Source organism: Lepidochelys kempii, chromosome 2 (assembly GCF_965140285.1).
Source record: "Lepidochelys kempii isolate rLepKem1 chromosome 2, rLepKem1.hap1, whole genome shotgun sequence".
NCBI lineage: Eukaryota > Metazoa > Chordata > Testudines > Cheloniidae > Lepidochelys > Lepidochelys kempii.
This window is the reverse complement of record NC_136381.1, coordinates 57,032,661-57,060,333: the sequence shown is the minus strand read 5'-3', so window position 1 is coordinate 57,060,333 and position 27,673 is coordinate 57,032,661. Positions and strand designations below refer to the sequence as shown.

The 27,673-nt window shown below is 41.7% G+C and overlaps 1 protein-coding gene and 1 long non-coding RNA gene across 6 annotated transcripts in view; one reads left to right on the top strand and one right to left on the bottom strand.

Moving 5' to 3' along the window:
* The window catches only part of UBE2W (ubiquitin conjugating enzyme E2 W), a 57,032-nt gene extending 44,030 nt beyond the window's left edge, over positions 1-13,002 (bottom strand). For 2 of the 5 annotated variants that reach the window (XM_073330846.2, XM_073330847.2), the window contains exons 1-3: positions 12,320-13,002; positions 3,282-3,373; positions 1,170-1,272 (exon numbers count right to left, since the gene is read on the bottom strand). In XM_073330846.2, coding sequence (XP_073186947.1) covers positions 1,170-1,272; positions 3,282-3,373; positions 12,320-12,334 — 210 coding nt within the window. In that variant the 5' untranslated portion in view covers positions 12,335-13,002. The remainder of the gene's footprint in view (positions 1-1,169; positions 1,273-3,281; positions 3,374-12,319) is intronic. The other 3 variants (XM_073330848.2, XM_073330849.2, XM_073330850.2) reach the window with 3 other exon arrangements.
* On the top strand, positions 12,407-17,092 carry LOC140906615 (uncharacterized). The gene is made up of 3 exons (XR_012157167.2): positions 12,407-12,662; positions 13,281-13,350; positions 15,603-17,092. It is a non-coding gene; the product is annotated as an uncharacterized LOC140906615 (long non-coding RNA).
* The last annotated feature ends 10,581 nt before the right edge of the window (positions 17,093-27,673 follow it).

Genomic DNA, 27,673 nt, shown 5'->3' with positions numbered 1-27,673 from the left:
TACTGTTTTACAATAAGTTGCACACAGCCACACACACACTTTGGGTAATGAGTACAAAGAGGACCTACTTGGAACCAAATGAAAGTGGCTACCCTCTTGTGGATCACCTATGAGTACTTCACTGCAAACCTGATGGGTGCAGATGTGCAGGTGCCAGTTTGTTCCTTAAAACCTAAGACTGAAAAGTCAGCATTCTAGTTTTTACCACAATACCTAAACATATCTTTGTGGTTAAGCTTTTCGTATGGCTTTTTGAATGAGTTGCAATAAATATGTCTCCATAGAAATCACCACAATTCGTACTAATTCACAAACTCAGAACTTTCAGCTGAGAGGTCAAAACTGAATGGACATGAAGACTAAAAGTACTCTCGCTCCTGGCTTTTCCTCCTTTTTTCAGGGGGTAGAGAGAGGGTTTTCTGCCTACCCACCTTCCCCTTGAAAGCCACACTTTGTAACCTTCCCTCTGGTTGTGGAGGGTGAATGTAGCTCAGCATTGAAATTGCTCCTTTAGTTGGTTTGATGTCACTAGAGATTAACATAGCAACCTTTCCAACAGGACAGTGTACTTCCTCTGCAGCTCCTGCTGCTGATTCAAGAAAAAATGAACCAAGTTTGTTCCTTAACTCATGTAGTACCAACAGATTATCAAGCTTCTCCTACCATGCCACAACACCTATGTTTGTGCTCCCCTGCCACAATCACAGCTGTGGTCCTACCTACAGTACTTCCCTAGCAGTACCGACAGGAGCAGCAGAGAAACTGCAAGGAAAGTGACATTAAGGAGCAGCACCGGGGTTTGGAGGCAAGAATAGAGGAAAAAAGAAGTTTATCATCCACTCTATATCTACATTCCAAAAGCAGAGAAACACTGCCCCTGTGTTGCTCTTTCATTGGTCAGAAAAAATCCCCAAGAGGATTCAAGTGACACTCAGAAATGTCAGATTTACTCTGTTCTTCCTAGGAGAACAAGTGGACATATTTCTCTACTGCAGAAACATGTTTAAAAGAGGTGGCAACTGCACAATTGAGTGTACAATTGAAACCCATGTAACTAACACAGAACCTTAAAATTACGAGAAGTGTGGACAATGCATATTCAGCATATACCATGCAGTTATAATCTAAAAAAATGGGAGGTAAGCGGGAGGGAGAGAGAAACTAATTACCTGAGGAGAATCAAAGGGATATCGACTACTGAACTTAAATAGAAGCTGAAATTTCTCCCCTTCATATAATGTACCTGGAGCACCTTCCATATCTACGATCCACCTAAAAAACAGACAAATCTTTAGTAATATAATCCAGCAATTTAAAATAAAATATAAAAGAATAACGGAATGAACTACCTATTATGGCACCACTACTGAACTATGCTTCGGTATCACAATGACCATGAAAGCAAAAGTAAATACAAATGGAAATTAACACCAAACCTCCGTATGTGAGAAACAAGTTTGGTATTTTATAATACTCAATCTTTGTTATAGTGTTGTAGATTATACAAGCAGCAATGCCTAAGGAAATAAATACAAAATGTGTTTCCCTATAAAATGCCTATTTGTACTCACAAGAGAAGTAAAGCCCAAGTTGAAAGACTGGTAATATGTCCACCCCCCAGTCTCATTACCAAGTCTACAACTTGTGTGATGATTATTTCTATCCCCTTCCACAGATGAAAGCAGACTCCCTTTCCATTTTATTTTACTTTTTTGCCAGGGAAATTTAAGAATAATAGAAATGTCACAAATAACATGCAGTTTACTAATATTAAATCAGAATCAAAAGGGCCATGCTCCTTTCCCTGACTCACATCTGCAAAAATGTCACTTATGATGCTATATAGAACTTAGCAACAAAGAGAATGTGAAGGTTAGCAAGACAATAGCACACTACAAAAGTGGTAACTGATTTGCAAACTAATCTACTTCAATCACTGAGCTCCTCTTTAAAGGTTGTGCAATAATAAAAGAAACTGATAGGCCAAAAAGGTACCTGTAAAATATATATAATCAGTAACTTAAAGGGAAAAACTGTCTAAAAGGCAGGAAATGCATAGTTAAAGTCCAACTATTTTGAAAAGTAACTAAAAATGGTGTCAGAGGGTTGCATGTCTATATTGTCTCAATTATACATGTCAGATATGCTCCAAGTTTTATCAACATTCCCTTATGATGATCTACATATCTCACTTATGACTTTGCTGCTTAATGTAATGGACACCCCACATTGATGCGAATAAAACCTTTCTAGTGTACACATTTTTTTCAGACATACAGATACAATGGCAAATAAAAGCATATACCAGCTTATATGTTATTTCTGAAAAAACACAAAAATATTCAGATCAAACCATCACTCTCCATAATTAGTTTCCTGAAAGAGTCTGAAGATTTGCTCTTGGTTCCCATCATCTTACCCTCAAGCTATTTTAATATTCATATAGACCACTCATCCACACTTGCTGTAGTTCAATATCTTACTCTCCTCTATTCTTTTAACCCATTGCCACATGCTACAAGGGCCATACAGAACATGGACCTTTCTCTGGATCATACAATAACCATGTGACATTTCAATAAATCACAATATTTTATTTCCTTCTGCTTCAGTTTCCCCCGCATCATGATTTAATGTCAAAATCTACCTTGATGGCAGTGACTGAGGTATTTAGAAGTGAAAGGTATAGTTTGCTTATAGTCTTTTCCCCATTCCTGTTGATGTCAAAGCATGGACTGATCTCTCATCACCTTCTCTGCAGTTTTAGATAAAACTGAATGCTTAGCATCCCTTCAGATTTTGCTCTCCTGAGTTCAGAATTGTTTGGGCACACCGAACAGACAAAGGAAATCCAAATGAGAGATTGTTGACTAAGAGGGATACCCACTTGATTTAATGCAAAATGTAGATAATGTCGAACTACTTTAGACTAATACTTTTGATCTAGAATGGTTTGCCAGAATTTAATTCTGTTCTGTCAGATAATGCATAGGCACATTTAGGCTGATTTTTAAAAAATTCCAGACAAAAAAGTTTTTTATTCTATAAAAAAAAAAAAAGTGCAAGCATCATTGACCCAGACAGTGAAATGTATCGTACTGTAGATTATAACCCAGTTTATCAGTTACTAGTGAACATATTAAACAGTGTACTTGTGAACCATATCACTTTTTTTATATCCATGGATCAACAGGAGCAATTATTACTCTAGAAAAAATAATATTTCACTTGTCTATAATTTGAGCTAATGTAGAAAATATGAAAAGTATTTACACACTCACTGTGTAATTGAATTTTGAACACTCTTTTCATTTAAAGTCATTCCTGGAGGTGGGTCATTCTGCAAAGCCAACAGTTCTTTTTGTAGTCTCTTCTAAAAAGAATATAAATAGGATTTGAAATATTGCATAAACTATATATTACAATAAAGCTAATTAATTTACAGTACATTTTGCTGTTTAATAAAAGCAAAACAATAAGCTCTTTTTGCCAACTATCTTCTGAAAACTTGAAGTACAGAAAATGTGCCTCAGGAAGAAGAAAGGGAGCTAGCTTCCTGCCACAAAAATTAAACAATCTATTATAATTGGTTAGATTCAGAGAAAAGTCATAAGCCTCAAACTCAATCATGTTCTCGTTTATATAAATTCCAATTATATTTACAATATATTATTGGCAACTGTCAATCCAAACTGGATTATGGTATACGCATAAAAGGCCTAATTAGGTGCCAGATGAATCCGCTTATGGCTGACAAACCCAATTTGAGAGTGAAACAGCTTGTTAAATATATTTACAATATATCAGAACAGTTCTTAAGTTAAAGCAAGAGAAGCAGATAACATAATGATACTTAGCAAAGACTTTGACACCTCCATAGTAAGAGCAATCATGGCTCCTTACTTAAGGTGGAATACCATTTTGCACTTAAAGCCGTGATTCAGACCGGTGTATAAAAATGCAGCACGGCCTCCCAAGTTTAAAGCACTGAACAGAGAATGAATTCTGCAAATTTAGAAGAACATCTATTAGTTTGAGTTAAAAGTGAAAAAATGGGTTCTTTAAGAAGTTTGGCATCTGCATCAGTCTTTTCTTCACCCTAATGAGCCTAACAGAATAACGTTCTTCAAATATTCCAGAGATATAAACTAAAATCTTGTGCATAGGTCAAATGTAAAGCAATTAGGTCAAAATTAAGCTATTAACTATAAACATGCGGAAATAGTTTTACTTTGTGTAATGACCTATCCGCTCCCAGTCTCTATTCAAGCCTAAGTTAATTATATCCAGTTTGCAAATTAATTCCAATTCAGCAGTCTCTCATTGGAGTCCGTTTTTGAAGTTTTTTTTGTTGAAGTATTGCCACTTTTAGGTCTGTAATTGAGTGACCAGAGAGATTGAAGTGTTCTCCAACTGGTTTTTGAATGTTCTAATTCTTGACGTCTGATTTGTGTCCAACTATTCTTTTACGTAGAGACTGTCCAGTTTGACCAATGTACATGGCAGAGGGGCATTGCTGGCACATGATGGCGTACATCACATTGGTAGATGTGCAGGTGAACGAGTCTCTGATAGTGTGGCTGATGTGATTAGGCCCTACAACCTATCCTGAAGGACGACCCATCACTCTCACAGATCTTGGGAGACAGGCCAATCCTTGCTTACAGACAGCCCCCCAGCCTGAAGCAAATACTCACCAGCAACCACACACCACACAACAGAAGCACTAACCCAGGAACCTATCCTTGCAACAAAGCCTGTTGCCAACCGTGTCCACATTTCTATTCAGGGGACACCATCATAGTGTGGCTGATGTGATTAGGCCGTATGATGGTGTCCCCTGAATAGAAATGTGGACACGGTTGGCAACAGGCTTTGTTGCAAGGATAGGTTCCTGGGTTAGTGCTTCTGTTGTGTGGTTGCTGGTGAGTATTTGCTTCAGGCTGGGGGGCTGTCTGTAAGCAAGGATTGGCCTGTCTCCCAAGATCTGTGAGAGTGATGGGTCGTCCTTCAGGATAGGTTGTAGGGCCTAATCACATCAGCCACACTATCAGAGACTCGTTCACCTGCACATCTACCAATGTGATGTACGCCATCATGTGCCAGCAATGCCCCTCTGCCATGTACATTGGCCAAACTGGACAGTTTCTACGTAAAAGAATAAATGGACACAAATCAGATGTCAAGAATTATAACATTCATAAACCAGTCGGAGAACACTTCAATCTCTCTGGTCACTCGATTTCTGATCTCAGAGTGAGTATCATTCAACAAAAAAACTTTGAAAACAGACTCCAACGAGAGACTGCTGAATTGGAATTAATTTGCAAATTGGATACAATTAACTTAGCTTTGAATAGAGACTGGGAGTGGTTGAGTCATTATACTAAGTGAAAAGAAAAGGAGTACTTGTGGCACCTTAGAGACTAACAAATTTATTTGAGCATAAGCTTTCGTGAGCTACAGCTCACTTCATCGGATGCAGTATGCAGTGAAGTGAGCTGTAGCTCACGAAAGCTTATGCTCAAATAAATTTGTTAGTCTCTAAGGTGCCACAAGTACTCCTTTTCTTTTTGCGAATACAGACTAATACGGCTGCTACTCTGAAACCTATAACAACCCCCTTGCAGAACCTGTGTGTGTGTGTGTATGAATGAACGTGTGAATAAATATGAAATTGAATGGAATGTTATAGCTATAACTAACTGCTTATTATGATTCTTTCTGTATTCACAATAAATGTGGTATTTTGCCTTTTCCCCTTTAATAAGATCCTGCTCGTTTTTATTTATTGGTATAACTTAGTGATACGTTGCTTTAGTCAGATCCGATGAATTTCCTATTTTATCTATAAGATTCTATCTGTACCTGAGGTAAATGGTGCTAATAAACTTCTGATTATAAAGGCGTTTTTGCCTGAGTCGAGCACTCAGTTGTTCCAAATAATCTGAGAATTGGCCCACAAATTGTCAGCCTGCACAAAGATTTTCTTGAAAATATATTAAACAGTAAAGCCACTTTTTTTGGTAGCTCCAAACCAACCATTTAAAAAATCTCAGCACTTTATTATTATTATTTACAGCAGAACAGTCAGTGATTTTTCTCTCTGTGTCTTAAAAGAAATCACATCAATGTTAGTAGGCCCAAAATCTGACTTAGCTTTCAGATCACCTTCTCTGCATATAAAAGACCTTGTAATATGTTTTGTCACACCCCCCTCCCCCAGAAAAATCCAATAAAATCCATTTTAAATTATTGCACATTACTAATTTCATAGTCTACCCCTCCAACCACCACTCCTTTATTGCTTTCTGTCTATAAATTCCACCCTTATCCCTTGGTTAAACATGCTGTTTCAAAGAATTTAATTTCGACCCAGACTACATTAGGTCTCAAGGTGAATAAAATCCTGGGGTTTTTTTAATATTTTCATTTTGTTTTTTCTTAATTTAAATTTACTCTTTTTCATTTACACATCACTAGTTTTTTTTACTTTCTTCAAATTTTATAATCTTAGGCCTGGTCTACACTAAAATATTAGATAGACCTAGCTCAGGGCTGTGAAAAATTTTGCGCTCTGTGTGATGTAGTTGGGTCGACCTAACCCTCACCACAGATGCAGTTAAGTTGATGGAAGAATTCTTTGTTGACCTAGCTACCGCCTCTCTGAGAGGCGGATTAACTACACTAGAGGGTCTCAAACTTCATTGTACCGTGACCCCTTCTGACAACAAAAATTACTACACAACCCCAAGGGGTGGTGGTGGAGGGGGCAGAGCTGGATCGAGCTTTTTTGCCACCCCAAGAACAAACAAAACAAACAAACAACCAAAGCAAACCGCCGCCCAGACTGCCAAAGCAAAAAAAAAGAAGGGAAAAAAAATGGTGGCCAGAGAGCCGCCAAAGCGCTGCCCCAAGATTAACTGAAATGCCGCCCCTTCACATGGGCCGCCACAGGCACGTGCTTCCTTAGCTGGTGCCTGGAGCTGGCCCTGGGAGGGGGAGACAAAGCCTGAGCCAGCCCCAGGCACAAAAGGGGTGGGGGAATTTTCATCTAACAAATTTCACACCTAATCCTCATCTATTCTGCAAAAGGCAAGTCCAGGGCCTCATTAATATCCCTACTGTAAGAATGCCACAAACTCTGACACAGAAATGGTAAGGAAACACACCATGCTATTTTGAACTTCCACAGCTCAAGAAAGCTAAACCAGGCTCAACCAGGCTCTCTCTCTCTACCAGAGTTTTCAGTTTAAAGTCAATAAAACTTGTGCTCCTAAGTAACTTGGGTACATAAATATGCTCTTTAGGTACACCTCTATCCTGATATAATGCGGTCCGATATAATGCGGTCCAATATAATGCGACATTCATAACTTTCAAATAACTTCAAATTCAAATAATTTCAAACAACAGGGGGCGGAGCAGAGCTGTGGCTGGGGTCAGAGCTGGGATGGGGCCCAAGTGGACCTGGGTGGCACTTCCTCACCACCCGCACATAGGGGTGACCTGGGCCCTGCCGCACACCCCCACAGGACAGCATGCCCCAGAATTTGGGGACCACTGATGTAGTATAATTAAATATAGGATCATTTCTTGAATAAGGAATGTCTAATACATTGTTATATTATATACAACAGCAACTACATCAAGATATCTTACTATAACCAAATAAAACCTCAATAAGTTTGTGGATCAGAGTTATTTTAAAATTTAAACAAGTCCCCTGATAATCAGGTCCCAAATAAAAATAGTGGACAACCTACTGCAGCGAGAACTAGATTTAATACTTAACGTGATTTTTAGAATCAGACACTGGAGATCAAAAATGTCACATAACCTATTCTCACGTACTTGTTCCAGTCTAGTTTTAAAGATGACCTAAAAAGGGTTTTTTTTAAAAAACTTTCTAGAGAATCTTCATCATTAAAGGGACCTGAAAGGTTTGTGGGAGGGTTTTGCTTAAAGGTTTTTCTCCTGCTCGTTTTGTACCTCAGAAGGAATGAGGAATAACAATTCTGATCTTCCCTTGTTTGCTGCAGGTACTGAAGGCCTCAAAATCTATATTATCAACTTTCACACTTTAACTGGAGTAACTGGGCTGTTCAATATTTACCAAAGACTTCCTCTAGCCAATATATTAGTCATTAAAGTTAAACAGATATCAACAAAACACAAAGTATTTTAGCCAGTTTAAAGATCCCTTCTGTTCTTAATTGTTTAACATTCACTCTAAATCAAAAGCTTCTCTTCCATTTTGTAGACTTTTCATTAAATAACTGAACAGAATCTCTCAACTTCAAGAAAACGTTACAAAAATGTGCTCTAAAAATGTGTTTTAAAAGGCTTCATAATTAGTAAGATGGAAACAAAAACAATGCTTCACTAGCTCCCTGGATTCCCTGATCAAAAGGCCTAGGGAAATAAGGGATCCCTTAGACACTATCAGTAAGTTTAACAGATACCCTCGAGATTAACATCTATAATATAAAAACAAGCACTAAATTAGACTTTCCCACTGCCATATTTTCCAAGAAACAGACACTAGCTAAAACATTATTATTAATACTAGATAGCACTTTGGATCTGTGGATCTCAAAGTGCTTTACAAAGGCAGCAGTCATCTCCCTTTTCCAGACAGGCAAACTGAAAAACAAGTGTGCTCTTGTGCAGATTATTTCACAACACAGACCAGTGGCAAATACATGAACAGAACCCTGGTCTCCCAAGCCCCAGGTTGTATCTCCTTAAAGCTTCACAACAGTCTCTTTTACATAGTGTTTATACCTCTCTACAGACTTTTTTTTTTTTTTTTTAATAGAAACTTTTGGGGACATAATAATTTGTAATTAGTCAAAACTAAGCTGCAGAAAGTATTCTGAAGGTTAAATAAAGACCAAACTGCAAAAAATAATCTGGCATATAGATTCTTACAGAAAAAGGAGACAAAAGATCTATTAGCCCATCTTCCTGATAAATTGGGATTGTCTGGTACTGTATGTTCTCACGTGCTTTATCCAGTCTTGTTTTAAATAACTCATAAAACTGGACTTCCATTACTTTCTTGGGAGACCATTCCAGAGTCTAATACATTTCACTCACATAATTCCTAGCTTTATTATTATTTTTTCACTTATTCATATTACTCCAAGTTATAAACCCTGAAGCTGGGTATCAGCACAGCCATATGTGTTTTGCTCCAGTTGGTACATCTTCTCTGTGGGCTGTCTGAGTGGTAGTGTAGAAGCACCACTATAGTTAAAGTTACCTCATGACATTTGCTGAAAAGTCAATGTTTCTAGGTCCTCTAAAAACATGCTTAGTTGGATCTTTTTGAAATTTTGTGTCTCTCTGGAGGGTCAAGAGTCAGTGACCCAAATTTGGAGTCATTTGATCCAGGAGTTCCAGAGATATCAGTCCCCTCAAAAACAGCCATTTTAGAAAAAGTTTCTGGGTGTTTTTGTTTTTTTTTGCCCAGCACTGGAGACCAAACTATTACTGAGCTATGAGTCAAAATGGTTTCAACCTGTGAAATTTTACCCAAGGTAGTGCATGGCACTCACTAAATTTTGGAGGGACCCAATTTGAGAACAGTAGTTAAGAAAGTGTCTATTTTTACACTGTGCATGCACCAATACAGAAGAACAGCTAGCGCAGGGGTCTCAAACTCACAGCCCGCGGGCCATCTGCCACCCGCGAACATCCCCAATGTGGCCTGCGGGGCTCCAGCAGTTTTGGAGCCGGGTCTCTCCCTTGGCCCCACCTGCCGCCCCTGGGTGCTCACCACCCTAGGCGATTTAAAATGGCCCGGGGCCCCAGCAGCACAGCGGAGCTAAGCAGTGTCTGCTTGCTTGCTCCACATGTCTTCTGGCCTCTCCCTAGGGCTCCGGGGAGGGTTGTGCCTCCACATGCTGCCCCTGCCCCAAGCGCCCCTGCAGCCAATGGGAAGCCACCGCTCCCTGATCCCCTCCCTCCCAGAACCTGCACCCCCACCCCCTTCCCACTCCAAACTCCCTCCCAGAGCCCAACCTCTCACCCCTTCTGCACCCAAACTCTCCCCCGGAGCCTGCACCCCGATCTCCTCCCCCAGACCTCCTCCCCCACCCAAATTCCCTCCCAGAGCCTTAGGCAGGTGGGGGGCGGAGTTGTGGGGGGGGGCGGGTTCTGGGCAGCATGAGTGACATTATTGGCCCGCTGGGAGGATTTGAGAACTGGCACTGGCCCTAAGGTAAACTGAGTTTGAGACCCCTGAGCTAGAGGGTTTCCACTCCTGCCATTTTATATGCTGTAAAATTCTAATTCTTGTAAGTACTCTACATTCCAAATGGTGAATGGGAATGCCTTTGGTGTGTCTTTCAGGGTGTAGGTTAACAGTAATGATCCAAACTTGGGGTAATCTGACCAAGGGGTTCCCATGTTGCAGCGCCTCCCCTCCCACCCTCTCCCAAAAAAAACAAAAAACAAAAAACCTGTTTCCTTCTACTGCCTTGTACTGTTAAATTGAACGATACAAATGACTGGTTGAATCACAGACCTTTGGACTGTTGGGAGCTCACCCTTCAATTAACAATTAAAGATAAATTAATCACAAGTCCCACCTTAAGATAAAAGGACTTTGGGGCTATGTGGCTAAGAGACTGCCATCTATAACTCTCAAACTGTACAAATGTGGGGGTAGGTGGGGCCTGAATGTAACCAAAGTCTTTGGGAGAAAAATTAGACATGAATGGTTTTGAGAAGGAAGGGGGCGAAAGAGTGGAGGAATAGGGAGAGAAGGGTTTGGGGCTGCCGTGAGAGGAACCAGGTTATGGCAGGGGCAACAAGAGAGTTGGGGGCTCACAGCACCCTGCCAGCTCCACCAAAACACCCTAACACTATTCCATTGTAACACAGTTGTACTTTGCTCCAGGCACGGGATGAATCAGGTTATAAGAGGGGAAGAAGTAATAAACAGAAATGTTTGTACACCATGGAGCGCAGTTTTCAGAGAGATGCATTCCCTGCTTGCAGTGGTGAGGCCTAGGTACAATAGTGAGGAGGTGGCCAGGTTGCATGGGCAGCCCTAACTGCATTTCCTGGTTTTCAGACGTCTGAGTTTGACATACCACCAGGCAATCTTAACTCATGGTAATAGGGTTTTTTTGGCCATTGAATTGGTTTGTTTCACTTTGAAGTCCACTGGCTCAGAAGGTAAGAATAAAAAACAAAAGGGAAAAGATAAGAAATTGGGCAAAGGACACTGCTCCGGAAAAGAAAAAGAAAAGGCAAAAAGAAGTATTAATTTTTCAGAGATAAAGGAGATGTGAAAATTTGTTAAGAAAAAAGGCACCACTTTGTTATGAGTGAAATAATTCAATTCCATGACTGTTCATGTTTGTTATCACTTGTCTCACTTCTCAGAACATTTCATAACCCTGTCCTAACACTGTAAATGTGGACACTTCTACCTTCAAATTTAGTGTGTTGCACAGAGAAAGTAATCAAAACCTCCACAGCTGTTTCAACTACCACCATCTAAAAACTTATCCACAAAAGGTAGAGAGAAAAAAGAAATTCTGGTAGAAACCTGTCACAGCAGCAGGACATTTCATGTGATTACACCCACTGCAGCCAAGCCCAAGCAGCCAGTCAGCCATCCTGCCGTTCCCTCTTATTGGTGGTGGGTGGGGAGGGGAGTCTTTCCGACTCCTGATATCAAGGCTGTCTTTTTGTGAGACCCACCCCAACCTCAGGCTGCCATGCCCTCTCCCATCTTCATAACCTCCCTTAGGAAGACATTGGGAGTCTCTCTGCAGTACCCCGAATGATGCTTACATGCACCTAGGGGACAGGAAAGGGGTTCTCTCTATCACATCCTCCATTCCCTACAGACTCCGGGGGGTGGGGGGAGGAGAACCTCATCCCATCTTCACACACTCTCCAGGGGAGCTGGGAGGGGGAGGTCTTCTCCACCATACCTCTTTCTCGCAGACTATGGGGGGGCGTCTCTCTACCAGAACTCCCCCCACTCACACACACTCCCCCAGGGGCGGGGTGTCTGCCACCCCCACACACACACACACACGTGGTGTGTGTGTGTGTGGGGGGGTGTTTATAGTGCCCCCCATGCCCGAGGAGAGGTATCTTTCTATTCCCCCCACCACCACCGTATCCACGGACACCCCAGAACCTCCCCACCAACCGCCGCAGCTTCCCCAGCCCAGCTGCCCGAACCTCCCCACCCGCCAGGGGCTGCTCCGGTCACCCGGAAACGCCGCTCTCCCTACTCCAAGGTCCCGCCCGGCGACCCTCCTCCCCGGCTCCGCCGCTAGCTCCTCACCTGCATGGACGCCATGATGGATCCGCGCCCCCCTCCCCTCTGCGCCGCCGGCGGGGACCCGAAGAGAGAGACACGCAGCGACGTCCCCCTCCCCCCCCGTCACGTGGGGCCACAAGCCGAAAGCGGGAGGACGCATGCGCCTCAGCGGTCAGAGCTGTGCTCGGTACCGGCCGCGCCCGCCAGGGTGTCACATCACAGCGAGGCGAGCGGGGCGGAAGTAGGGAACGTGCCGCGTCGGCCTGTGCGCGGCGAGGGGCCTGGGCCACCGCGTGGACTGGAGCCAGCGGAGCGGTAGCGCGCCCTGAGCCGGGAGGGGATGGGGCGTTGGGCGCTGCGCCTCTGGGTGAGCCTCCCCGCAGCGCCTGGGCGGGGTGCTCGGCGGCAGGAGAGACCCCGGGGCCTCTGGGGAGCAGGAGCTCGCCACCGCTCTCCAGTTCTCTTCGCCCCCGGGGCCTCTGGGGAGCAGGAGCTCGCCACCGCTCTCCAGTTCTCTTCGCCCCCGCGGCTGCTCCATGCGCGGAGTGGAGCGGGATTTAGGGTTGCCGGTTCTGGTTGCACGTGTTCCTGGAGGTGTTTTCACACGATGTAACCTTTAATTCCTGGAGACTCCAGGCCAGTCCTGGAGGGTTGGCATTGTATCCCCTATCCAGCCCCCGCTGATTGCAGGGAAAGCTGCAGCGAGGTCACATGAGCGTTGAGTCACGGTCTACTTCTCTGAAACTCTAGCTGGTCTCTACTGAGCATGTGCAAATTGTGATGTTTCAGATGCTTAAATTATAACTTTGCTAAAGGTGGGTAGATTTTCCTGGAGGCAGCACAACCCTGAGATGAAGGTCATGTCCTCGCTAAATAGTCATACCCCTGCTCCAAAGCACAGAGATGCTAGAGCTTCTCAAAGAACAGGGCATCTGCATTTTTGTTAAAAATGGTAGAACAAGGTATTTTTCTTTCATGTTTTCAGAAATAGCTGAAATTTTCCAGAAGGCTTCAGCCGGAGGGGAAACAGTTGGCTGGAAGACTGTTACATTTTGGTAAATTTATATGCAACTAAAAACAGAGTGAAGTGTGGGGCAGCCTTCATAATAGGTAGTGCTACCAGTCCTGCCTCTAATACTAGTTATTCCCCCACTGTCCCTTCCCAGGCTGCAGGTTAGTGTCTGGGTGAGTGCATGAATGTGTCTGGCAGATCACCTGTGAGATCCCATGATTTCCATGAACAAATAATCTGGAGAGTTTCTAGTATGATGCTGGGCAGCTCATCCCATTAGTTACTCTAAAAAATCTGCTGTGTCATCATCTAGTTGTCTGTAGACCATTTAAGTCCTGGGTTCTTTTTGTCCTTTGTGTTGCGGATCATGTAGATGCAGTCAAAGATTTTGAGTACGTATGGCCAGACATTTTTGAGTGGTGCACTTTAAAAACAAATTTTACATGCATATACATGCACAAACACCCCCCTTTTAATTGTGCAAGTATTTTATTTTTTAAAACCACCTGTAGTGTGTTGGATTTTCTATTCTGTGATTGGAGCTGGTCCTCTTACCAGAAGTTGCCATCTTAATAAAGCACTCAAGATAGTTGAATCCAAAGCTGACTGCACGGACTTACAAAGGGATCCCACTAAACTGGTTTCAGAGTAACAGCCGTGTTAGTCTGTGTTCGCAAAAAGAAAAGGAGTACTTGTGGCACCTTAGAGACTAACCAATTTATTTGAGCATAGCTTTCGTGAGCCTATGCTCAAATAAATTGGTTAGTCTCTAAGGTGCCACAAGTACTCCTTTTCTTTCCACTAAACTGGGTGACTTGGCAGTATCCGGAATATGGCGTACAGTTCTGGTCACCCCCTCTCAAAAAAGATATATTAGAATTTGGAAAAGTACAGAGAAGGGCAATGAGAATAATTAGGGGTATGGAACAGCTTCCATACAAGGAGAGATTAAAAAGATTGGTTCTAGTCATCTTAAAAGAGACATCTAAGATGGCGGATATGATTGATTGCTATAAAATCATGCAGGTATGGGGAAAGTGAATAGGGAAGTTTAATTTACCCCTTCACATAACACAAGAACTAGGCATCACCCAATGAAATTAATAAACAGTGGATTTAAAACACACATAAGAAAGTACTTCTTCACACAATGCATAGTAAACCTGTGGAACTTGTTGCTATGGGATGTTGAGAAGGACAAAGGTATAACTGGATTCAAAAAATAATTAGATAAATTCCTGCAGAATAGGTCCTTCAGTGGCTATTAGCCAAGATGGTCAGGAATGCAACCCCATGCTCTGGGTGTTCTTAAACTTCCAAATGCCAGAAGATGGGACTGTGACGGGTTGGATCACAGAAAACCTCTTGGGAACTGCCAACTGATGTGCTGGGACTACCTCTGAGCCCGCTTTCCCTGTCACCTAATAGCTGTTGAAACTCCCTTCTCTGCAGCTGATGAAGTGAGCTGTAGCTCACGAAAGCTTATGCTCAAATAAATTGGTTAGTCTCTAAGGTGCCACAAGTACTCCTTTTCTTTTTGCGAACACAGACTAACACGGCTGTTACTCTGAAACTTCTCTTCACTGAAAGCATTTATGTTTTGAGAGCAAAGGTATGCCAATGGCTGATCAGCACATGTAAGTTTTAGAAGGGAAAGGAGCCAGTAGCCTGCCAAAAGACTGAGAAAGAGGCTTTGAGATGCAATCTAGAAGCATTTTCATGCTAAAATAAATGACAAGGTCACATTTCCAAGTGAAATCCTTGTGATAGTGAAGTTAGTAGGCGTAAACAACTCGAGGTGGGATTGATGTAGGGTTAACTCTGCTACTGCCCTTTTGACACAGTTAAAATATTAAATTGAGCACCATAATTAGCTTTACTAAGTTGTATTATTTTACATGAACCAAACACCTTTACCCTAAAATGTTTTTAATGCTATATGTTATACACACAGCAAGCATATCAAGTTTAGGCAATGGGCATGTGTTCAGCTGTAAACGTGCATATTGATTAGTCAACAGGGGCATAATTACAGTGCAATAAAACTGATTTGAAACCATGGTAATGAACTTCTCAATCCTGTTCCAGAAAATCAAGGTCAAAAGATTGTGTGTGTGGCTGCCAGCACACACCCTACAGTGCAAATTAGATTTTGTTTTGTATGTTCTACTATATAAAGTACATATTAAGGCCAGCTTTGTAGGACTTTGAGTTAGGTGTTATAAATACTAATATCACCCTCCATTCTGTAATAAAAAATGACTAATTTCTCTTTCATGTCTTTTGCCACTACAGGTGCTCAGCTGCAAAAATATACAGCCCTGACATGCCCCTGAATTTATGAAAAATCTCTTTCCTGTATTTAGTTACACTTATGAAGGTTTTTAATCCAATCCAAAACTGTTTTGTGTTATTTACTAAGGTATACTCATGCAATATCCAGTGCTAACCCAATTCTGTCCTCACTCCTACACAACCCCATGGATATCAAAAGTAAGCAAAAGGTACAATTTGGCCCTTAAAAGGATCATTGTGTATCTTGTTTAGGAAACTGTTAATCTGATTCTGGCCCTGCTGAAGTCAATGGCAAAGCTTCCACTGACTTCAGCAGGAGCAGGATCAGCTGCTTTATAACTACCAAAGGTATTATTTATGCAAATTTGGCCTCCTACTTTTTCAGCAGTGGCACTGGATAATCCTCCTCTAGTTTTTATGCGAAGAAAGCTTTAGCACCCTTTGTTGTCATTGGATTTGAATGGAATATGGGCTATTTGAGTGTTCCACATATGTTGTACTGTTGCTGTATACGCTACTTCCCATCCCCCAATTTGTTGTTTCATCTGTGTGTGATATTGTAACCTAGACTGCAAACATTTTCAACATGGTGTCTTTTAAAAAGTGTTGTTAAAGTGTCTAACACAGTGGGGCCCCATACTCAGATTAAGGCACAACAGTAGAACACGTTGGAAAGAACTCTCTGCTGGTCACAATAGAACTGAGTAAATAGAACACAATGACTAGTTTATTCAGCAAATAATTTCAGTTCTCTCAATTTGTTCATGAACAGGTCATGGAACTCTTTGTTCTAAAGTATTCACTAATTTAGACAGTGAAAAATTCTCTTTTGGAAAATGGTTCACAAACGGTAGCACAAATTCTCAGTTTGCATTTCACCCCAATGCTGAGGACTGGCCCAAGGCCCTACTTATGGGCTGTGCAGGGGAAGGAGGGCTGTCTGTGTGCATTGAGAAGAGACGTCACACCAGCCCTGTAGAAGATTATACCAGGGAGTAGGGCAAGAGAGGGACAGTGGACCTTCATTTATGCTTGTATAGTGACACCAGTACTCTGTGTAAATAGTGCCGAGGGACAGCTGGAAGACCAGCCTTTATAAGAAGGTGGGGGGTACTAAGTGGCTGCTGAAAATATCCAACACAATGGATGAAATTCATTTTACCTATATAAAGCTTCAATATTGGGCCTCAGGTCTGACGCTGCACCAGCAAAGTTAACAGTTTTGCCATGGACTTCAAGGGTGCACAATCACAGTCTTAGAATCTAACTCCAAATTTTATAGAGACAGAATGAATTTCAAGTGAGCTGTAGCTCACGAAAGCTTATGCTCAAATAAATTGGTTAGTCTCTAAGGTGCCACAAGTACTCCTTTTCTTTTTGCGAATACAGACTAACACGGCTGTTACTCTGAAACCTGTACTGTGGTGGTTAGTTTCATAAATCATTTGGCATTGCTTCTGTTTCTTGATTAGTTACATAAGACATCCAACCACCACAGTGCAAGTCATGAATGTTGTACTTGAATATACAATTTAAAACTTTTTCAGTAAAGATTCAAGCATTTGATGTTAATTCACTTTTTTTGATCATTTCTGTTAAAGCTTCAGGGGTTGAATGTTTAGAGAAAGCAAACCCAAAAGGTTACAACTATAGTCAATCAAAATTTGCCTTTGAATTCAAATGGCTATTTGTAGAAATTTTTTTCCATTATTTAACATGGTTATAATTTTCTCTCATGGTGAGCATATTGTTTTGACTGTTTACAATATTTTGTGATGTGTATAAGCAGTAAATAAAGATTAAAAATAAAATATGAAACAAGTTTACTGAACATTAATTTCTGATTTTAGTGAATATTAAAAGTGTTCATGTTAGAATTTGACAGGAAGTGCACGGAATCACAAGCATCTTTGTTGGGTTTTGTCCAGACCAGTTTTATTCCACCACTTTTCATCCCCCATTATTATCTATAAAGTGTTTTTGCAAGAGAGTTATAAAATGAACCTTTTACTTAGGTATTACTAGTGTCTTGAATATTTCAGATACTAAACTGCATCTTAATGTCTGATTCCTTGCAAATTCTACCACTTTGGTCATGTTGCACCATGTTTTCTTTTGTCCTGCCTCCTCCACCTTCCCATCAGAAGTTACTTGTACATTCACATTAATCTCCCTTTGTTAGTCCAGTGGCCTCACAAGTATAATCTGCAGTGCAAGGAGGCTACATCTCACAAGTGAGGAGGACTGCATACTTCACAAAGGAATTCTGTTTGTTTCCCACTTGACCAGTTTGGTTATTTAAAGAAGGCTATTGACCTCTGCAATGCATTAGGAATTTCTCAGGAACAGGATCTTTTGAAGAAAACAAACTGACTTCACCTACATAAAACCACTGTAGCTCACGAAAGCTTATGCTCAAATAAATTGGTTAGTCTCTAAGGTGCCACAATTACTCCTTTTCTTTTTGTGAATACAGACTAACACGGCTGTTACTCTGGGACCACTGTACCTGCGTCTCTCCAGCAAAAGAGGATGAGAAGTGGAATCAAACCAGAAAAGAAAAAAAATGAAATACATGGGAAATAAAAGACAGCTAGAAGTAAGAAATACTCCTGAGTTTATGCTGTGACTAGTGTGTCTTTAAAAGACATATTGTTTTGCTGCCTGTTGAAATGATTGACCTACCTCAAGCTAAACAAAGATTGGTAGGTAATCCCTTGTGCAATTTGTGCCAAGCTTCTAGGCTGGGATTTTAAAAGAGAAGGGAATTAGGCAGCCAGGAGAATAGTACTTCCTTACCTCACAGGGGTGTTGTAAGGATAAATGCAATTAAGGATTGTGAGAAGCTCAGATATTTTAGGAGCTATATAAATACCATAGAGAGCTAGTGAATGATGGAATAAATGAAATAGTAATCTTGAGTATTCTGGGATGTAAGGAGATAACCAAGACATTAGCGATTATCTTCAAAAACTCATAGAAGACAGGAGAGATTCCATAGGACTGGAAGAGGACAAATAAAGTGCCAAGATATAAAAAGGGGAATAAGGACAACCCAGGCAATGATAGACCAGTCAGCTTAACTTCCGTACTCAGAAAAATAATAGAGCAAATAATTAATCAATCAATTTGCAAACAACTAGAAGATAAAGGGATAAGTAATAGTCAACATGGATTTGTCAAGAACAAATCACTTCAAACCAAACTAATAGCTCTCTTTGACAGGGTAAGAAGTTTTGTGGATGGGGGAGGGGGGGAAGTGGCATATCTTGACTTTACTAAGGCTTTTGATACTGTCTCACAGGACCAATTCATAAACAAACCAGGGAAATACAGCCTAGATGGAGCTACTATAAGGTGGGTGCATAAAGGTTGGAAAACCATTTCCAGTGGTTCACAGTCAAGCTGGAAGGGCATACTGATTGGGGTCCTGTAGAGAGTGGTCCTGGGTTCAATTCTGTTCAATATCTTCATAAATTATATAAATAATGGCATAGAGAGTACACTTCTAAAGTTTCAGAGTAGCAGCCATGTTAGTCCGTATCCGCAAAAAGAAAAGGAGTACTTGTGGCACCTTAGAGACGCTCACGAAAGCTTATGCTTAAATAAATTTGTTAGTCTCTAAGGTGCCACAAGTACTTCTTTTCTTTTAAAGTTTGTGGATGATACCGAGCTGGGCGGGGTGGCAAGTGCTTTAGAGGATAGGATTAAAATTCAAAATCATCTGGACAAACTGGAGAAATGATCCAAAGTAAACAGGATGAAATTCAAAAAGGACAAATGCAAGGTACTCCATTTAGGAAGGAACAATCAATTGCACACATACAAAATGGGAAAGAACTGCCAAGGAAGGAGTACCGTGGAAAAGGATCTGGGGTTATAGTGAAGAGCAAGTTAAATATGAGTCAGCAGTGTAATGCTGTTTCAAAAAAAGCAAATACTAGGGTGTATTAGCAGGAGTGTTGTAAGCAAGACATGAGATGTAATTTTTCCACGCTACTCCACGCTGATAAGTTCTTAACTGGAGTACTGTGTCCCATTCTGGGTGCCACATTTCAGGAAAGATATGGACAAATTGGAGAAAATCCAGAGGAGAGCAACAAAATGATTCAAGGTCTAAAAAACATGACCTATGAGGAAAGATTGAAAAAATTGGGTTTGTTCAGCCCAGAGAAGACTGAGGGGGAACATAACGCTTTTCAAGTACATAAAAGTTTGTTACAAGGAGGAGGAAGAAAAATTGTTCTCCTTAACATCTGAGACAAGAAGCAACAGTCTTAAATTGCTACAAGGGAGTGTAATGGGGTGCTCACTGTACCCCACTGGTTTCAGCCTCCTGGCCCAGCTCTCCACTGAGTCAGGACTACTCGAAACTGGTGCAACACCTGTGCTCTTTATTCCTGTGTCTAGTCCCCACCACCAAACTCCAACTATTTACAGCTTAGGCCTAGCACAGGCCTCAGTGGGTACAGGGTAGTAGGCTCCTGGCGAGCCTATTCCCCCATCCTGGTCTCTGCCCCCTTGGGCTCACTACCTCCCAAGCTTTTAGCCCGTTAACGAGGCTGGCAGGTGTGGCCAGTTTCCAGGCCAGTCCCAGCTAGTTGCCCAGCCCCAACCCCAACCCTTTTCCCCTGATTGGGACTGAAGTGGCAGGAGCTGATTAGGGCTTCCCCTGCAGCTCCCTGCCACACACTTCGCCCACTAAGTAACCCCTGGGGGGGCTTGGTTCGGCCCCTTCTCCCCTTACCCGGGAGGTGATTTCGGGGCAGCCTTTGGCTTCTGCTAGGAGGTCCCCTGGATCCCCCTCACAAGGTTTGTTGGTTCTCCACCCACAAAAGCCACAGCGTGTGGGGCAGATTGCTCCATAGCTCTACTCCTACCTAGAGGTCTGCACCCCAATCACAACTGGGCGGTTGCTCTCCCAGCTGCTCCCCTTTCTTGACTGGCAGGGGAGCCAGGTGGGCCTGGCACCCGCACCGGCCATCCTGGGCCTCTGGTGCAGGTACCGAGCCCGAGGTGGCCTGGCCCTCATTGCCTGAAGAATGCCCCTGCAAGCATTCCCCAGAGCCTTCCCCCTTTAAACCTCAGACCTCCTCTCCTGCGGTTTCCACAGCGGGGCACCCCTTCAGTTGCTCGCTCTCCCCTTCTTACCCGACTTTTCTCTGCCTTTGTTGTCTAGGACCTGCTTCTGTCTTGTGGAGCCCTAGGTCCTCCCCTTCACTGGGGCTGAGGGATTCACCCCACTTTTCCTGGGGGCTCCCTCCTTCTCCCACCCAAGGGACTCCTCCCACAGCTGTTTTTCTGTCCCCCACACGGGGTAAAGCAGCCCATCTACTACCCCCACCCATTGCCAGGCAAATCTGCCCGCAACCTCCTGGGGCACCTGTGCTACAGGACAAAGCCTCCAATCCCTATGGATGCATTCCAGCATAATTTGTCTCCTGGGGATAAACAAACCAGTGCAGTTTTGAAAGTGCACACTGAACGAGGGAGCAGGCCGAGGCCATATGGACCAAACCTCTCTGGGGCTTCCTCCCCACCCATAAGGGGATGGTGGCCAGCCCTCGCCCTCGGTTCTTCTCTCCTGAACTCCTCCAATCACAAAATTTGGCAAGCTCGCCCTTCATCACCAGGCAGTCCTGGGATTTGGGACCCTGCTGCCTGCAGTGCCAGGAGACCAGTTGACCCGAGCGAGTGGGGGCCCCCTTAGCCTCCACTCTCTTTTTCTCTAGGCCACTCCCAGGGGGGAGGCTTTCAGGACTTCTTCCCCCAGTCCAGGTCATGGCCTGTCCGCACCTCCCTGTGGGGAAAGTCCGCCTCAGCCTCCTCTTCTGTCATTTTGACGGTGGCCTCCATGGTCATCAGCTGGTGCCTCCAGACTCAGACCCACATGTTCTCTGGGAGGCCCTGCACAAATTGCTCAAGAATCACCTGATTCATTATTTCGCCCACTGTCTGGGTGTTGGACCGTAGCCATCACATAGCCCAGTTGGTCAATATTTTGGCAAAAGCTCAGGGCTGCAAACCCCCTGTCCACCTGAAACTTTTGCCTGTACTTCTCGGCCAACAGCCCCATCAGTTCCAGGACAGCCACCTTCACCGTCTTATAATCTTTGGCCTGGTCGTTGCTTAAGGCCATATAGGCTGCCTTGTGCTTCACCTGCCAGATAAGGAGCCCATCTTAGCGCCCACATTGCCTTATCCCAACCTACGCCCATGGCTACCCGTTCAAAAGTACATAGGAAGGTGTCGTGGTCATCGACAGGGACCATTTTACAGAGCCCCAGCCCTGTTGCACAGTTTCCATCAGTGCTTCGGGGACTCACCACCCAGTGCAGGAGCTTTTTCTGTATATTGGCCTGCTCCCGGATGAAGTCATGGAAGGTTTTTTGTTGTTCAGCCTGCCACACAAATAAGGCCTGCCTCTTGGCCTGGTGAAAAGCCTGCAGGGTTTCCTGCAGATCCTCCAGCTGCTTAGCCAGCCACTGCACCATGCCCTCCATTCTCTCGGGTTGCCACTCCCTGGTGGTGGCTTTTGGCTCCTGGGCAAGCTCACACGTGTAATGGGGTGCTCACCAAACCTCCCTGGGTTCAGTCTCCTGGCCCTAGTCCCTAAAGTGTCAGGACCACTTCAAGATGCTGACGCACCCGTGCTCTTTATTCCTGGGTCCGGTATCCATCACAAAGCTCCAACTCTTTACAGCTTATTTACAGGTTTAGCCTAGCACAGGCCTCAGTGGCAACAGGCTCCTTCTGCACCAGCTTCCCACTTCTGGTCTCTCCCCACCTTGGGCTCACTGCTTCCCAAGCTTTTAGCCCCTGTTAACAGGTTGGCAGGTGTGGCCAGTTTCCAGGGCAGTCCTAGCTAGTTGCCTAGCCCCAACCCATTTCCCCTGATTGGGGCTGGAGTGGCAGGAGCTGATTAGGGCTTCCCCTGCAGCGCCCTGCCACAGGGAGGTTTAGGTTGGACATTAGGAAAAACTTCCTGTCAGGGTAGTTAAGCACTTGAACAAATTGCCTAGGGAGGTTGTGGCATTTCCATCAGTGGAGGTTTTTAAGAACAGGGTAGATAATAACTAGACTATCCCTAGCAGGTGTTTACTTAGTCCTGCCTTGAGTGCAGGTCACTAGACTAGATAACCTAGAAGTCCCTTCCAGTCCTACCCTTCTATGGTGGATACATCCCACTGAAAATGAATGTGAGTTGTGTACCTAACTCCTTTTTGCCTTTGAAAATCTTCTTTCTAGTGATTTATGGGGGGGAGGGGAACGGATCAGTATGCTGAAAAAGCAATTATGTACATAGTTCTTCCAAAAATCAGTTTTCATACTTGATAGAGTCAGCTGAAGAAAATAACTTAACCTTTTTCAGAACCTACATAATCAACTATGTAAATTATGGCATATGTTGAACATGAGGGCTCAGAAGTTACTCATTGTTAATAAATAGCTTTACAATACACTATAGAAAGTACAGCCAATTCTAAATAAAAGTAAAAAATGTAAGTAAGTTTATGAACTAAAAGCCTTCCACATAAATCCAAAAAGTGTATTTAAATGACTTGTTAACTGCTTAATTGTAAGTGATTCCAACCTTGAAAATGAGGAACTGAGAGAAATTAAAGATTTATACAGCTGTTTCATATGGCTCATACAGAATTAAGATAAGATTGATGGAGAAAAGATGACAAGTAATTTTATACGGCTGTATAATGGACTAAAAGTTTATGAAACTTCAAAAGATGGTAAAGACCTCACATAAATATCAGAAAAGATCAAAAAGGACTTTGCAAAGAGGAGACACTACATATTATCAGAAGGAAAACAGAATTGTGCAGTGTTAGCCAACAAGGTTACATCACCCTAAACAGAAGTATCCCAATTAAATATTGGCAGAGACAACAGAACAGCATATGGCAAAACAAGAGACCCTAGAAAGGGATGTTCTGAGCAAGTGTTTATTGGCAGCATAAAATGCTGAAATTCCAAAAGCAGAAGCAGGATGCCACACGACATTTGCATGAGTTCAGGTTTTGAGAGCAAACCCCACACTAAGTGTGCAGTTACAAATATGAAACCACAAAACAGATGCCTTCTTCTCTCATTGGACTATGAAAAGTAAATGCATAGAGCACAACTAGTATTTTAAATGGACTCCAATTTATATAAAGTAAGATTTGGGTTTTGGATTAAAACACATCAGCTTTTCAAAAAGTGAAGCAGTCAGATAGCCCATATGAATAAATCAATTCTGATGCTTTCAACAAATAGCTTCTCACAAGCCAAACCATCATCTGGACAAGAAACAAGATGAAACTTTTTTTCTATAGTAAAAGAGCTACACTAGTTTGAAGTTAGAAATTTTAAAATTTCTATTTTTTAATTCAACTGGTGCAAACACTTAATGTATATGCACTTACACCAATTTAACCTTTGCTTAAATCAGTTTAGGTTAATTCTGTAATTTACTGATGTAAATCAGAATGAACCTAAATTGACTTAAGCAAAAGTTAAACTGGTGTAAGTGCATGTACATTAGGGGCCAGAACCAGTTTAGCTACATCTATTTTAAATAGCTCTAGTTAAACTGATGCAATTTTTCTACTGCAGACTAGGCCACATAGCTCTTACTAGTAATTCAGCAGCGGGCTAAGATTGATCACAGATAAACATCTTGCTAACTTTCTGTTGATTCCCTTAGGAAGGACCACAGAAATACTACAACATGACCACAGTAATAATATTGCTGTGAACTGAGGTTATTATATCTATTGAGATACCATCTTTTTTGAAATCATACGACCTACAGTGCATCTTATCTACACACCAGCTTCACTTGATAAGTAACTTTTAGACACACATCCTTTTACCTAAATCATAATTTGTTTATTCTAAGTTAAATACTTCTCAGAGGGTACTTACTTAAATTATGAAAAACTTGAAAGTGACTTAGATGTCAGTGAAACTTTCACCTGCAATCTACAAGTTTCACATAGATCTACAGAAATAATTCTGACGCAAATGATGGATTGCTTAACTAACAGATTTTCCAGTCCATTGCACAACACTACTTCTACAGAAATAGTGTTTACATGCACTAAGAAGATAGCTGAAAGAAAGCATGCATGCTAAAAAGCAGATAGATCTTAGAAATTTTTCAGATAAAACATGTTTTGTGATATCACACCAAACAGAGCTTTTCAGAGCTCAGACAAGAGGTACTGAACTTTGGGATGGATGACATGGGCATGTGTAACACCAACAGACACTCGTGTTTTAAAAGATTCTGATCTCAAGTGCATGTGCACCTAAGAGTGGGGTCCACTCGTACGGAACATCTCTAAGACGCACAATTGAGTTTTTAAGCCAAAGAATTCACCCATGTTTTAACATTTGGTTAGAGTAACAGAAGAGTTTATAAAAAGAAAAGGAGCACTTGTGGCACCTTAGAGACTAACAAATTTATTAGAGCTCTAATAAATTTGTTAGTCTCTAAGATGCTACAAGTCCTCCTTTTCTTTTTATGGATACAGACTAACACAGCTGCTACTCTGAAAGAAGAGTTTATGGCAAACTAAGATTAGAGTTACATATTACCTACTGTTACACATGGTGGTTTTCAAGAGAAGATATTTACAATCTTCAACTGTTAAACGAATATGAGAAGTTGGTGATATTTCTAGTGTGAAAGGAAAAGGCCTAACTGGCAAATTAATAAAAACCTGAATTAAGCATCTACAGTTCCATATTGGCTCCAAAAAATCAATTCCCAGAGTAGTATTGAATTAGAATTAACTACCTGTGTAGTGAGATTTTGCTTTGTTACTTAACAGGATATTAAAATCATTCATTTCAACTTGGTAAACACTATCATAAAGATTAATTACCAAAAGCATAATATGGTGTTATATTTGTATTAAATGTACACATTTCTAAGAATTCTCAAGTTTGTATTTTAACTAAGCAAACCAAAATTCAACAAATTCATTAATGGTTAGGTAATTTTAATTTCCCAACCCTACTCACAAACTTATTACCCTGCATCCCTTATTTCACAGCTCTCTGAACTGCCATTTCCAATATACAAGTTCAATAACCATTAAAAAAAAAAAAAAGGGGGGGGGAAGTATTCTGGACTTGCCAGAAAAGAATTGTGATTTTACATCCTTTAGTTCTTCCAGCATCAAGATGTATTCTGTCCACATATAGAATTAACCTCAGTAGCAATGACAGGACACTATAATGAACTAATGCAACTGTGTCAAACTTCCCAATTTACATTTCTGGATGGGAAGTACTCAAACTTTAGGTTCCTGGCACATGATTAGGCTGGTGAAACTAGTATGGTTTAAAAGGCGTTTGTTGATTAGATAAAAGGTAACCTTTGTGTTTTCCTTGTGGCTGCTCTAGTTAGGTTACTCACACAATCGTCTCTCAAGAGTGAGTTGCCAGAAGAGCTACTACTTTTTAAATCTTCTTGGATGTACACCTTTCAACCATGTTCAACACAGAGTTCACAGCATTACTATTTTCTCCTAACATTGCCACCCCATAAGCTGCTTTTAAAAATCAACTCTGTTAGAATTAGATTTATCTGTTGTTTGTCACAAAAGCATTCTTCGAAGCTGAACTACTTTTTCCATGGGGGGGGAAAAAAACCCCAACCCAATGACATTTTACCGTTTACTGCAAAGCTTTGGTCCTTCTGTCTTAAAAGAAGATTGTCAAGTAATTTAAACCCAAACCTGATTCACCTTAAAATAAATAAATAAATAAAAGTTACTAGCATATTTCTCCCACTCAGTTGTCAAGATTAAGTTACACCTTCCCACTACCCTCCAATTAGAAGAAACCACTATTTTTGTAGGACCCATGTAAGAACATTGTGCTTTTGCTAACTTGGCAGAAGCAGCTGAACTGTTCTAAAAACTGTTGACACCAGATACACAAAAACACAACATTCATATGTTGGGATGTAAATACTAAGTGAAAATTAGAAGCAAGTTTGCCTCTGTTCCATTAGATGAAAGGTGTGGAGAACATTTACCATGTATGCAGAAGATCTATTCAGATGCTGGGAAGGAAACCATTTTTTCCAAGCTTAATGGATATTACAAACAACGAAGAAAAAGAGCAGGTAGTACCCCTTGACCAGTTAAGAAGAAACGTACTATACAAACACCAGCTGAAAAACTGAAGTGCTCATATTCCACATATTCTGAGATCATTTGGCAATAAAAGCCACTTTGAACTTTGGCTATATTTGCATAAACATTCATGCAGCTCAAAATGGTGGCCTAGTTAAATCTTGTGGCATGTGTCCCTTGAACCTGGAGATTTAAAATATATTTCAGCCAGTTGAATGGAATTCTGATCGTTCAAGTGCAAAGCTCCTTTTGTGGCAGGCCATCGTAGGTGGAAGATGATCAGTCATGGACAGACAAATTACTCCATTGTAACTCATAGAATTCTACTGTGTCCTGCAATCAAACTGGAAATGTACACAACCAAAGATTTATTCCCCAGCTATATGTAGCTGATGACTTGACTTGGGTAAATATTTATCACATGCTTTCAGTTATGGCAAAGTTAGAGATGAGCATACCTCAAAAAGTTCTTTTTGGCACCTAGCAGTCTAGATTCTTGTTAGTATATGGGGGGAAAAGGTGAGCTGAATTTAAGAAAAGGCTCATGTTAATTTCTTCAATATTTTCCACTTCTAATTTAACTGGAAATGTTACAAGGTCAGTTTAGCAGTAGTTGGCTGCTTCGGTTACAACAAGCAGCGCTTAAACATGGGGGAGGAAAGAACTGAACATCCTAAGGTCTGTAAATGATTTTGTTGAAATGTTTTGGGTGGGATCTTTTATCCACACTAATTTGCCCATCTGTAACCCAAATATCAATTTTATATATTTACAATTTATTCACAGCATAATTGTGAACATGTGATTCCGCATATAAAAATCTGCTTAAAGATAAGCAGTCACAAACCAACAAAAACTAAGTTTTAAAAATTTTTCATTACGAAATTTATTTTGAACTCAGGGAATAAGTGTTGCAGGTTTCTA